The 15091-nt window shown below is 34.8% G+C and overlaps 1 protein-coding gene across 8 annotated transcripts in view; it reads right to left on the bottom strand.

The window, feature by feature from the left end:
- Window positions 1-15091, bottom strand: part of CTNNA3 (catenin alpha 3) — a 1730823-nt gene that overhangs the window by 638601 nt on the left and 1077131 nt on the right. For all 8 annotated transcript variants that reach the window (XM_041748054.1, XM_041748055.1, XM_041748056.1 and 5 more), the window contains one exon: window positions 10740-10832. In XM_041748054.1, coding sequence (XP_041603988.1) covers window positions 10740-10832 — 93 coding nt within the window. The remainder of the gene's footprint in view (window positions 1-10739; window positions 10833-15091) is intronic.

Here is a 15091-nt window from a genome sequence, read left to right as displayed (position 1 = left end):
TTCACATTTATTAAGTTCCTTCCATTGCTCTTTTAAAATTGACATCCCCAGGTCATTGTCCTACCAAGTCTATACTCTAAAGACCCTGGGAGTCAACTGCCAGACCCAAGTTTCGGGTTCAGTGTGGATCTGGAATTGGATACTCTTTCCTTCAAAAGAATGCAGAAAACCCCTCTGAAATTAAATTGGAATATAGGGGTCAGTGGAAATGTCATTTACAACACATACAATGAGAGCTCAGAGCTTTTAGTTATAGAACTATAATTTAGAGCCTTGATCATAGCACAAAACAGGATAAATTATTGCTTAGATTTGTATAAGGTGCTTTGGTCAGTGAGGTTGTCATGACAGGGTACAGAAGTTTTCAGGATATCTGGTTATAGTAATTTTCATTTAATTCTCAAGGCAAGGTTCTCAAGAGGAACAGTCATAAATATTCTCCATTTAGTTAAATATCCTGATACTGACACATATTTTATTTGGTCAATTTACATAGTCTATTTACAATTTGTCCTACCTTATAAATTTTTATTCCTGTGTCCCTTATTCAAGATCTGACTTTTATATATAATATCCTATAATCTCTTCACTGGTCCTACCCATCACATATTCTAATCAATTGACATAGTTTCCAGATTATTTCCTAGGAAGCATAACTGTGATAATGTTACTCTTCTACTCAAAACCTATAATGATTTGCCATCCTCTACTAAATTCCAAATCTAAATTCCTTCACTTGGAAGTAAAGGCTAAGGCCTATATTTCAATTGTATATCCTACATCTCCATTTTCCACAGTCCATGGCCTCCCATTTGTTCTCACATGGGGCACATGGTCCCACATTCTCACATGGGATACTTAGGAGGAACTTGGAAATGTATGGAGGCATGTTGGATTATCATGGAGACTGAGCTGGGAAGTGGTGGTGGTGTATTTTAGTGCCCTAGATTCTGAATTTTCTGGCAGGCAGATCCCCACCGTTGTGTCTCACACAACAAAGAATTATTCCACTCAAAATGTCAAGAGCTTTCCTGTTAAGAAACAATGTAGCTTACACAGATTCAGTTACTCATTTTTAAAATTTGTTATATGCTTTTCTGTCTCCTTTGCCTAGAATGTCCTTTTCATATTTTCCCAAATGTCCAAATCTTGCTTATCCTTTAAGACCTACAGAATATGTCACTTTTCTGAGAGCCCGCCCAGAATCTCCTAACATGAATCTTAAACTACCACAGCATTTCAACGTATTCCTCTCTCTGTTTTCATTTTTACCTGGATGATATATTTTCCCTTCTCATTGAAAACAATGTAAACAAAGTACCATCTTTGTTTTCCTATATGACAAGAACATTGTCTGCGCTGGTACAGGTTATTTATGCTCATATGCTTAACTATTACAGCACATACAGTGAGTGTAAATGAAGGCTCCAGCACAGTCTCTGTTTTGTGATGGATTTAGAAATTCTTGCTTCAGCTTGCATACTAAATCATATTTAGCCCTGGATACTTATTTTAAGACATTTTCTAATTTGTGACCTCACTTCCCCATCAAATTTAATGTCTATGACTTCTCTCCCACAACTCTGTGTCTTCTCCTAGGACATGATACCTTAGATTTTCATAGATAAAGCCTCTTCTCAATAAACTCAGAACTTACTCCCCAGACTTCTTCCACTGGGTATCTCATGAATCCCCAATTCCTGCCCCTAGGTCCCCCTTGCTTCATGGGTTCTCCAAGTAGGTGGTCAGCAAATATTTGTTGAATGAAGAGATCCTTGGAATTGGTAGAAGGGAGTGGCTGATTGCATAATTGGGACAAGATACAAAACGACGATAGTACAATCACACAGAGCTTAATTTGCAGCTTAGAAAGCAACTGTGCTCGTAGATGCATTCAATCAGTCTCCCCACATAAATATCATGGCACCTCCAGGAAGAGGCTGTTCCTATGCTTCCACTCTGAAATTGCATTAGACAGTCTTGAGAATCAACCATTCTATCATAATCAGCTTCCTAAAAAACGATCACTTCATTTTAGCCTTTTTATAGTCTTATATGACTCTTGGTTTACAAAATCATAGAATTTTTTGCCATTCTCTTAAAAGAAAAGAAATAAATTAGGCATAATTGTAAAAAGCCTGTCACAACACTCACAGGTATACTCTGGGATTCTTAAGGAATATGATTTCAAATGGACTATTTGAGTCTTATATTATTTAGTTGCAAACAAAACATCCATCATCATCATCATCTATAGAAATTGAAAGAAAACATATCTGGTTCCCCAGGGCATGATTCTGAGAAAATTAAGTGCTTTCAATTCATAAATATGACAGCTTCTTGATCACAAAAACAAACAAACAAAACCCCATACGAATTAGGATATGTTTTTCATTTGGAAGAGATAGCCCGATACCCTTACTGAAGCATGTACTGAATACAGTAACACATCATAACTTAATCAGAATAAGCTGCTATTATAACAAAAAAATCCTGTCCATGCAGGAGGAGATAATGCCTTACTTCACATGACTTGTACTTCAAAGAGACAGTGTCATATGGGGACTTTTTATGACTTTGATTAGAAACCAGGAGTTTCTATACTTTCCAGAGAACAAAAAAGGGAAGAAGAATAGTGCTGGCTTTCAGCTTCCACTTCCCAATGTCAAAATAAGTTCATGCAGATATAATCATTCATTTCATAAATAATGTACTAAGTACCTACTATGTGTCTGGCATTATTTTTAGGCTACATCAGTGAATCTCAAATTCCTGGCCTCATGGAGGTTGTATTTTTCCAGGTCTAAATATGAATACACATGAGAGACCCAGGATCGAGTCCCGTGTCGGGCTCCCTGCATGGAGCCTGCTTCTCCCTCTCCCTCTGCCTATGTCTCTGCCTCTCTCTCTCTCTCTCTCTCTCTCATGCATAAATAAAATCTTTGAAAAAAATATGAATACAGATGATGTCCACTGCATATCCTCCCCCTGGTACTTCGTTCTTTTTATACTTCACATGCTTCTATACCTGGGGCAAACTTGACTTTTGTCTCTACTTTTTAACACACTCCATATACAGCCCTTTTAGAAAGTGATTATTGATTTAAATAGGTAACTTGTGAAAATATATCACCAAGCACATCACTGAAAATAAACTAAATGGCTTTACAAGCTGTTTTAACTCTCTCAAGTCATCATATAACATAGCATTTGATGAGAGGGATAAACAGAAGATACAACAAAGCTATATTAGATATTGATTCAAACATGACAGTGATTAGAAAACTTAACTTAGTTTTGGAAAATATAAGCACTGTGAGAGTCTGCTTAATTGAGTATAAGTGTATTCACCACAGGGAAAATATCCTAGGTTTTCATCATGTTTTTATTAATCAAAGAATCTTATTTACAAAAAAAAAACCCACTTAAGACATCTAATACCTTTACCATCCCAATAATGAAATTCTATTTCTTTCTTTTTTTAAGATTTATTTATTTATTCATAAGACATACACAGAGAGAGAAGCAGAGACGTAGGCAGAGGGAGAAGCATGCAGGGAGCCTGATGTGAGACTTGATCCCGGGACTCCAGGATCACACTCTGAGCCAAAGGCAGATGCTTAACCATTGAGCCACCCAGGCATCCCTGAAATTCTATTTCTTAACATCTTGACAGGGCACAGCCTATTTGACTTTTGGTCAAATACTTCTTGTGGTTAGGTAGTAATTCACTACACTTAAAACAACTTATTCTTTTTCTGCTTAGCCCTTAAATTGCAGGGCCTGAACCCAACATGGTATTCTAGATATGGACAGCCCAAGTCAACTACACTGGAAATTTTCCCCTATTTCACAAGCTAAGTGGTCATAATCATTTTAAGACTATAAGATGGCCCCCATGTCATGCTACTGACATGTAGTTGAATTACCTAAATTAGTACCTTTAATTTTCTGGATTTTTCAGGGCACGAATATTTCTGAAAGACGTTAAGTAGAGGAGAAAATGAAGTAACTAACACAGGGTAGGGAAATTTTTATTTTGCTAAGTAAAGAATAACGATGTGAAAAGCTATTATCTACTTTCATTATTATTTCATAAATCAAATGTTTTTGATGAATATCAAACAAGTAGAAAGCACATTAGTTCTAACAAAAAATTGAATAAGCTTTACTTGGTGAAAAAAACTGATTATTACTAACCAAATTTCAGTATACGCTATGAAAATGCTTTCATGGACCACTGTTTGAACTCACTGAACTTGATTGCAAATGCCCCTCTCAATTCCTGGTGCCCCAGGTGCTTTTGGTAAGCAATGTTTTCCTATCCACTAGTGCAACAGATTTTATTTAACCTTAGGTCCTGACTTTATATTTATCCTTATTACCCTTATTAAATGTAGTTTATGAGGTTTCAAACATTAGTCCAAATTATCAACATATTTTAAAACCTTGCATTCTGTCTCATTTTTTGTGCCATATGGAAATATAAAATATTTACTTTTAAAATATCCTTCCAAGTTCCTTTTTAAAATACAGTAAGAATTAAGAAAATAGATAGCTCTATTTTTCCACCAGGTTGGGTTCAAACAGCTATCATTCAGATCACATTTCTCTACTTTATATAAAAGATTCATTAGAGCATTTCAGGATTGGGCATTAGTGGCTTGTAGAAATTTCTCACCCAAGGCTTGTCCTCCCTTTATAATAGCTTGGTCTAATGTTCACTCTCCTTGTGTTTGAATGTCTGTGGCATTGAGAAACCCCAAATTCCTCCTCAACAAAATCCAGTTCCTTTCAGGATAGCTCTGTTAGAGAGCATTTCTCATTCTATATTGAGATGAAGCTTATATCCTTGTAGCTCCTACCTACAGATTGTAGCTCTGCCCCTCAGGAATCTTTAGAACAAGTCTTTTGCATCATAGTCTTTTAAAGATTTGATGACAGTGACGACATTTCTCAAAGTCTTACCTTTTCCTTCCTAGAAATTCCCTGTTGCCTTTATGAGTTTTTCATATGACATAGTTTCAAGTCATGTCACTATTTCTAATATCCTCTGCTAAATATGCTCCCAGTGACAATTCTTTTTTAAATGTGACAGATGGGGATCCCTGGGTGGCTCAGCGGTTTAGCGCCTGCCTTTGGCCCAGGGCACGATCCTGGAGACCCGGGATCGAATCCCACGTCGGGCTCCCAGTGCATGGAGCCTGCTTCTCCCTCTGCCTGTGTCTCTGCCTCTCTCTCTCACTGTGTGCCTATCATAAATAAATAAAAAATTAAAAAAAAAAATAAATGTGACAGATGTACCTGGACAAAGCATTATAGCTGTAGTCCTTGAGGCACAGTAAGAGCCAGGATGATCCAATTCACTGAAATCTCAGCAAATTCAATAGTTTTTAACAAACAGGAATTAAATGTTTCCCTATCAGCTCCTTCTGACCCTGTGTGTTCTCAGCCTGACTTACTCCAGAAACAATCTAGCAATATTTTTAATTGGTTGGCTTTTATTTAGAAATTAATAAAATACCTACTTCTAGTTAAATTAAGAGTACTAAAAGAAATAAAATGGACTGTAAAACCATTCTCCTTGTTCTTTGTCCCGTCTCATTTTCCTGGAAGTAATTAACTATTAAAATTCTCATGAGAACCTTTTAGAAAAATTTTCTATAACTACATAAATATATGGCTCAATCTATCTCCTTTTTGTTTTTTTCAAATAAATGGGATAACATACATACTCACTTGAAATTTGACTCTTTCACTTATCTTGGGTATCGAGCATACCAACACATAAGCTGAGCAGACTTAACTACTGACAGTTTCTAACATTTTCTGCTAACAGACACTTAGGTTGGTTCCGGCTTTTGTCATTATAAGTGAAGCTGCATAAAAACTTTATTCTTAGACTTTTGTGCATGTGCACATATATAGCTGTACCATAAATTGTTGGAAGTCAAATTAGTGGGACTAAATGTAAGTGCATGCTTTATTTCAATACGTATTATAAAAGTAGAGCTTACACAGATTGGGACTCACACATACACACACACACACACACACACACACACACACAATTGGGATGCACTCCAGACCTACTAATTCTGAATTTCAGGATGTACTATATTAAGATATGTACAGTTTAAAAAATAATTTTGAAGTACAGAGAAGGTTGAGAATAACTTTTAAAATTTACTCTTTGACAAAAAGATGTTAAATCATATTAGTTTTTTTCTGACAGCTATGTTACACTATTGATTCACATTAAGATTACTATCAAGTGAAATCTCTAAGCCTTATGGAGGGTAAATTTTTGCTAAGCCATAACTCTTCCATTCTCTATTTTGCAATTTGCTTCAGAGCGCCCAATATGTATGGTTTAGTACTTAACATCTATTATATTTCATCTGGATACCGAGATTTAGTATTATATTTTATATCCATATTCTAGAATATCCAAATTTTTTGTGACTCGATTCTTTCAGCTAATATAAGCCCTTTACTCTTAATTAAAAAAAAAAAAAACAGGGAGAAGGGCAGAGGGAAAAGCAGGCTCCTCACTGAGCAGGGGACCTAGAGCTCCATCCCAGGACCCTGAAATCATGACCTAAGCCTAAGGCAGACACTTAACCAACTGAGCCCCCCAGGCGCCCCTTTTCTTATTTTTTTTTTAGTATTTTATTTATTGATTCATGAGAGACACACAAAGAGAGAGAGAGAGAGAGAAAGAGGCAGAGACACAGGCAAAGGGAGAAGCAGGCTCCACGCAAAGAGCCTGACGTGGGACTTGATCCTAAAGATCCAGGATCATGCCCTGGGCTGAAGGCAGCGCCAAACCTCTGAGCCACCTGGGCTGCTCCCCTTCTCTTATTTTTAACTGAATGTTTTAAGAATATTATTTTATAGTCTTACCCAACTCATTAGAAAAACACTGAAATGAGCTAAGTCAAGAGCATATCAGCTGTAGCCACCAGCACAGAGCTCACCCTTGATTAACAACTACAATTAATCAGCCTTTTTTAGGACTTTTTTTTTCATGAGCTACAGCTCAACTAATTATACCATGATTTTTTTCATGTTGTCAAAAAGAAGACACATCATGTTAGGAAAAGTATCATAAGGGTGTTGCCAAAAACCTCACTGCCCTTTATAAATATAGAATAATTTATCATTCTAGAAACCATCGTTCATATACACTGCATATATATGCTGCATTTCTGCTAGGTACGAAGGTTATAAGTAGTGAAAAGGAAGATTAAATCATTGGCTTCATGAACTTTATGTTTGAGTATGGAGAATGTACAATAAAAGCAACAAAATAATACATAATTTCCGGTAGTGACAGAGACTTTAAAAGAAATAAATATGGTGACATAATGGAATATAGCTGAAGGAGTGACTTAGGGAAATTGATATCTGAGAAGATGATATTTGAGCTGAGTCCTTACAAAATGAACATAATAGGATCTGGCCATATGGAAAAGAAAATACTGGGGAACTACTATGTGCAAACTCCCTCAGGTGGGAACTAACGTGCTGTATTCTAGAAACAAAAAGGCCAATATGCAGAGATCTAATGAGTGAAAAGGGAAATAATACAGAGTGGGGCTGGAAGTTAGGCAATAGGAAGTTTATTATATTATATAAGTCTGAATAAGGCATAAAAAATGAATTTTACTATAAAAGCTAAGAAAAGCAATCGCCATTGTAAATATCTTCAAAATTTACTTTAGCCTTTAGATAGAAAGTAGGTTAAAGAGAAGTATAGGCATGGAAATCATATAAAATGATGTTTCTGTGGTCCAAGATAGAAATGATGGTATAAGCTAAGACGTGGACAGATAAGCTGGAGAAAAGTATATAGATTCAAGATTCAAGATAAATATTTTTGGTGAAATTGATGGGACTAGTTAATGAATTCAATAGGAAAAACAGCCATTAGATATCATTAGAATAGGGATGCCTGGGTGGCTTAGTAGTTGAGCATCTGCGTAATGCTCAGGGCCTGATCCCCCAGTCCTGGGATCCAGTCCCTCATCAGGCTCCCCGCAGGGAGTCTGCTTCTCCCTCTGCCTCTATCTCTGCCTCTCTCTTTGTGTCTCTCATGAATAAATAAATAAAATCTTTTTTTAAAGATATCATTAGGATAAAAACTTCACAAGAACAAGGATTTTCATCTGTTTGTTTTCTTTACTATTTACCCTCCAGATACCACATAGTATATGGTCAATAAATATTTACTGAATGAAGAAAGGAAAATTTCCAGGTTTTTTCCCATAGCAACCAGGCAAATAGCCATGCATTAGATTAAATCAGTAAGACTCTTCAGTCTCATTTCATCTCATTCTGCTACTGCTCTCATTCAGTAGCAGAATGAGATGGGAATGCAACAATCAGAAGTTCCATGTTGGCTTAAGATTAGATGTCTTCTAGATGTCAAAGTGCAAATGTCAAGACTATACTATATCTGAGTGTGGTCTTTAGGGGAGAGATCTGGCCTGGAGAGAAAGGTTTGGAAGTCATCAGCAGGTAGTCATGGATTTATTGTAATAAATAATAAAAAAAACTAAAGAGCCCCAGAATTACATTTTTTTTAAAGTTTGACTACGGAGATACATAAAACATTTAAAATAACATTTACTAATAAAACATTTATTAATGGAAAGATTCAAAGAGCCATTATTCCCAAAATAATTCAAGACATTTTAACAATTTCAATAAAAATTCTAATGTACTTTCATGGAACTTGACAAGTTTATCTTGAAAGTTATATGAACAAGCAAAAAATAAAAGCAATAAACAAACAAAAAATCACCACCAATAACAACAAAAAACAAGGTGAGTCAATTTGCCTGGAGATACCATATTTAGTGTAAAGCCATAATTAAGACATTGCAATATGGTTGCAGGAATAAAGACATAAACCAGTGGAACAGAACAGAGAACCCAGAAACTTGTATATTTTGAAATGTATTTCAATTTACCTATCAATATATATTTACATATAGAATAGTAGGAAATAAAAAAGAATAGTAGTAAATAAAATATACATTTGATAGATATGCAGCATACATATATAAGGCACTATATAAAACATGTATATGTATGCATGTATTACAAATAGGTACAGCATATACATATACGTGTATATATATGTATATATATGTATATATATGTATATATAAAATAATAGAAATGTTTTAAAAAGTGTGTACATGTGTGTGAAACAATGATAGCATTTTACATTAATAGGGAAAATGATCAACTATCACCATCACATGATTGGCCCAGTAGTTACCACTGTAAAAAAAAAAAATCTCTGCCTCAGGTTAGACATAAAAATAAATTTTAGATGAAGTAAATATCCATATGTTAATTAATGATACTTCATCCTTTTTTAAAGAAAATATGAAAACTATTTAACATCTTTGTTGGGAAAATTTCTTAAGGCAAAAAAAGTCAACAAACCATTATACACAGTAGATGCTCAATAAATATCTGTGGAAGTAACTGAAAGATGGATCATTAAAGTTTCAAAAATCTTCAGTGATCAAATACTATTTCAAAGGTTAAAAGAAAAGCTATAGTCAACAAAAGATATTTTTAACAACCTCAAGCAATGTAATAATAAAAAAGACAACCCAACTAAAAATAGCAAAGGATTTAGGCAATACACAGAATTAGAAAGCCAAATGGTTAACAAGCATTTGAAACAAAACGTTCCTTTTAGTAATCAGAAAATAATAAATTAAAACAAGTGAGATATATTTAAAACTCTTCAGATTCAAAAGACATTTAAAAGGTGACAGCATCAAATGCAATCCACAGTGTGGATAAATGCAAACTCTCCTTGGCTGCAGAAGGTAGTATAAATGATTCAATCACTTTAGGGACCCCACTGTAGTATTCTGGTTCCTTGTGAGATCTCACAGAAAACGGACATCAATTGTGAGATCTCAGTTGCAGGTCCTCTGGACTATACTTCTCCAGCCAGTTTTTACTTGTTAATTAACATTAAGTCCAATGGAGGAATCTCCCTTACTATTTCCTCAATATTCTTAGAGATAAATTATCAGCAAGGTAAATCAAGAATTGAACACATATACTACTTTTAGAAAAATGAGAATCTCAGTGGATATCCAGAGATTTGAGTCTCTAGTCATTGTTATATTTCATATCCTTACAACATTTGTGATCTTTTTAGGAAGTAGTTATCCATATCATCTCTTGATTGTTCTAAGACAAGGTGTTTAAAATTGCCCTTAGCTGTATACTGATTCATGGTTCAAGACACTAGCCTAGAAATTATTCCTAAAAGTATGTTGCTTTTCAAATAACAAACAAGCAAAAACTTCTGAATTGCAGACAAGGAAACATTTCTTGTCTTTTTTTCAAATTCATGTCTTTGAATAAAAGAGGGGGAAAAAGTCATTCCTTTCATATTCTGAGATTTCAAAATAAATAATGACTAAAAATAAAATCATTGGACAAAGCCCTGGTTTAATTTCACAATATACCTTTGTCTCACAAGATTCTGATATGATTCCTTAGGGAATATTATAAGAGCCAGGTGATAAGTAAGGAACTAGGTACCTAGTAAAGAATAAACCATGACCTTAGGACAAGTCAGCATCAGTATTTAAAACAAATACCTTAGTATATTTTCATAAATATAAAGGTCTGAAGTATTATATATAATTTTTATAGTTAGTTTAATTAACAAGACAACAACTTAGTTATCATACCTGTGGACACAAGGTTTCCAGGTGATTGGCTGCAATTTTGACAATTTTAATCCCATCTTCATTTGTTGACATGGAACAAGCAAGATTTGCCACCTTAAATACAAGCCAAAATAATGGAAATTATTTCAAATTAGTAAGGAAATGCAGAAACATTTGTTATCCTAAATAAGTTAGAGAATGTATATAGTCATTGAAAAATCTCAGTGATAACAGCATTCTCATAAATGTCACTGCAATATTTTATGGAACTACTCAGAGTATCTGTTAAAATAATTAACAACAAAGGGCTCTAGAAAGTTGTTTAAAACAAAAAGGAAGACTGATAAGTCAATCAGTCAACCCTATCCAGTCTCTTTGTATCAACATGTAACCCATAATAAGATGATAGCTATTATGGATTCTTACAGAATTGAAAAAGAAAAGGCTTATCTATGGATTGAATGCTACTAGATTCTTGGAATCTCATATGATTATGTTTTTTCTTAAGTTTATGATTCTTTTATTATTTTTTTCATTCCCCAGCAGTCTATTATACATATTTAAGTAGCATTAAGCATGACTATATCATTACTCATGTTTTATTCAGCATCAAATATATTACAAAGCTGGACAAATACAAGATAATTAAATTCTTCTTCCTGTTCTTGCTTTTCTACTATAACTTCGTGGGCACTGTTCGATATTCCAGCAGTCAATTTGATTCAAGCATTAGTAACACCTATATTCCTTTATACGTTATTCCTTTTGAAATTTGCATTGTTTTCCAACGAAATGGGTGCTTGATTAAATAATCACCTTAATGTCCATTACCTAAGCCCAATATTTACAAATACTTTCTTTTTTTTTAAAGATTTACTTACTTATTCGAGAGAGAGAGAGAGAGAGAGAGAGAGAGAGAGGCAAAGACATAGGCAGAGAGAGAGGCAGGCTGCTCACAGGGAGCCCCATGTTGGACTCGATTCCCAGACCCAGAATCATGCCCTGTGCCAAAGGCAGACGCTCAACCACTGAGCCACCCAGGCATTCCTACAGATACTTTCTTAATGTCATGAAAGACCCATGAGAAAAGCATGGGATTCCTTTCTCTTCCTTTTACCCTCACTCTTATTCAGTGTTGTTCTTGCTAGCAGATGAGTGAGTGCATAGAGCAGTAGTGTTTCCTCTGATCTACAAGCTGTCATTGTCTTCATTATTTCAAGGGAAGAGCTTTTCTATCATTTGTTAACTTTCCTAATGTCTGTCTTGGTTATTATATACATCAACACATTGCAGGCTTTACTACTCAAATCCAAAATACATTCAGTTTCAGAGAAACCACACATTAGGTGCAATAGAAGCAAACAACAAATATATTCTTAGATCACAATTGTATAGTACCACAAAAGTAATTTAAGTGGATTTATAGTCTGTTTTTCATAGCATTATTTTTAATATGTGAACAGTGAAACAAATTCCTTGATTGTATTTACATATAATGAAATAAAAGCAATACATTATTTAACTGTGGAAGGGCACTGTTCACTTTATTAAGGTATATGAAAATGGCTTGCTTGAAAAGGGCTTTTGTTGGCTTGAAGGTCACAATGCTTCAACTTTCATATCTGACATACAATTAGCACATCTGTGAATTATTTGAAAAGGGCAGTAGTTTCCATACCCCCTCCTACCCCTGAGTCCCACTCACAGAAAGTACGATTCAGCAATCTAATCACTTTGACATGTCTTCTAATAATTTGCACTGCACTGAAGAAAATCTCCATCTGCAAATTTGAACACTGTTTCTTTTAAGCAAAATTTTAAAAATTAGAAATTATTGGCTCAATCTTTTGGTCAAATCAGATAAATGCTGGTTAAGCCAAAATTTAAAAATCACAAAATCATGCCCCAAATATTCATTTCCTTTATTTTTTTAAAGGATGATCTTTTTCTTTTTTCCCTTTAAAAAAAAAGATATTCTTGTATTGGACATTTGCTGGACACCATGTTTATCGTAAGCCAATCAGTGACTAACATAACGTGGATATATCCTGCCTATAAAAAATCTATTTATGTGAACAGATTTAGGTTTTACAAAACTCTCAATTGAAAATATAGCACAGCTAAAAGTTTTCTACTCTATTAATGATCATCCTAACACTCTGTCTTCTTTTATTTAGACACACTTGAAATTCTCCTTACCAGAATGGTTTCATGTCAGATAAATTTTCTAAATAATCAAGTACTATTTCCAGATTAAGGCAAGTAGAATTTTAGTGATTTTTTAATACAAACAAATTTGAACTTATGAGATAGCTAGTTTCTGTGACAAAATGAAAAAAAAAGTTAAGTGATAGAAATAAAATCTCTTTACATTTCTAGTTTATGTGACTTGTGACATATTTTCCAAAGCTATATCAGTATGTAAGTGAGAGCTAAATTTCTTCTAACAATATTCCTAAATTCTGTGTGGCAGCCAGTTATATTTCCAAGCACAGTATAAAGGCAACTCCCTATTAATCAAAGAAAGCAGCATGCAAATAAAATATTTTGTAAAAGTGTTTGAGATATTTAGACATCTGACATCCTTTGTATATCTAACATTGACAACATTTCAAAGGCTGTGTAAAGCTTCATTATTCAAGAGATCCTTTTGAAAACTTCTGCCCACTAAAGGAAAGGGAGGAGTCATGTCTCTATGACATAGGGAGGTTTTAGAGACAAACAGATCTGGGCTTGAATCTGATTTCCACAACAAATGAACATTTTATTTACTATGGACAAAATGTTAGCTTCTCTAAGCTTATTTTGTAACCTGAAAAATGGGTATGATAATACCTAGGTCACTGGAGTGGCTTGATTAAATAAGATAGTGTGTGGAGATGGCTTGATGCTACCAGCTAGGCTTGACCATGCATAGATTTCCTTCCAGTTCATTTGTCTCTCTACCAATGCAGGGTGGGAAAGAACAGTCTCTTAGGAAGTTTTACAGAATTAAAACTTTAAGAGCCTAAGGACATTTGACAAAATGTCTAATCAGAGAGCTACAAACTGAAGCATTTTCAGGACTCATGCAGGATATACAAACATAGAATCTTGATAACAACTCAGTGGTTGGGTGGGTTGGTAGGTCCCCAGGTGAACGTGTGTATGCCCTCCCTAAAGGCATTAAAACTCATTAAAACAAGATGAAAAACAAACAAACAGCAACACTGTCTTGACCAAACCAACAGTCTCCTAGCTTAGTTCATAGGTCAGCATTTTGTGCATTCTGATCTTATTCTCTAATCATCTCTTGTATAGATAGGAAGACAAAATCAAACAGGGAGAAGAAACATATTCAAACCATCCAATGACAGGGAGACTATTTATTAGAGAGATGTGTGTGTTCTTTTATACCACCCTGAATTAAAAGTATTGAAAGAAGTTCCTTCACTGAAATAACTTTTTACTGATATTGTACTACATTCTTAGCCTAGTCCATGAACGTCAGTCTAAATTATCCTAAATAAAGGGACCAAAAACCCTCAGGTAAATTCATAAATTTATTAAAAGAAAAAGGCCAGAACACGATATTCTTTCATTTTTATAAAAAAAAATAAACTGGGACACTTGGGTGGCTCAGTTGGTTGGGCACTCAACTCTTGGTTTTGGCTTTGCTTATGATCTCAGGATCCTGGGTTCAAGCCCCACATCAGGCTCCATACTCAAAGAGGAGTCTGCTTGGGATTCTCTCCCTCTGCCCCTTCCCCTGCTTGTGCTCTCTTACTCTTTCTCGCTTGCTCTCTCTCTGTCAAATACATCTTAAAAACAAAAACTGTATCATTAAAATCATTACTGATAGTGTATCTAATAACTGCAAAACAAGTATTTTTTTAAGATTTTATTTATTTATTCATGGTGACAGACACACACACACACACACACACACACACACACACACAAACAGGCTCCATGCAGGGAGCCCGACGCAAGACTGGATCCCGGGTCTCCAGGATCACACCCTGGGCTGAAGGCGGTGCTAAACCCCTAAGCCACCCGGGCTGCCCGAGATAAATCTTTAAATAGCAACATGTCATGCTAAAGGGTGATTTTACTTATTTATATATTTTACAACAGTGCCTTTCATATGAGCCTCTCTTCTTCTCACCAAGCCTTCTTGCCCTCCAAGATGTATGTCCATTCTAGACCTTTCAAACTTGACTAAATATACTGCTCTCTCTACCTGGATTGTTAAAGTAAAAAGAAATTGTAAGCAACAAAGCCTGGTCAGATGATTCCTAAAAGAATTAACATTTGTGATCATCCTGTTAATGTTTGTTCTTCTCTTTTGGTCCCTAAAAAAAGTTTTGGATATCAATTTTGTATGTTCCTGT

The sequence above is a fragment of the Vulpes lagopus genome, chromosome 3, assembly GCF_018345385.1.
Source record: "Vulpes lagopus strain Blue_001 chromosome 3, ASM1834538v1, whole genome shotgun sequence".
In the NCBI taxonomy this organism is placed as follows: domain Eukaryota; kingdom Metazoa; phylum Chordata; class Mammalia; order Carnivora; family Canidae; genus Vulpes; species Vulpes lagopus.
This window is presented reverse-complemented; position numbering and strand designations above follow the sequence as displayed.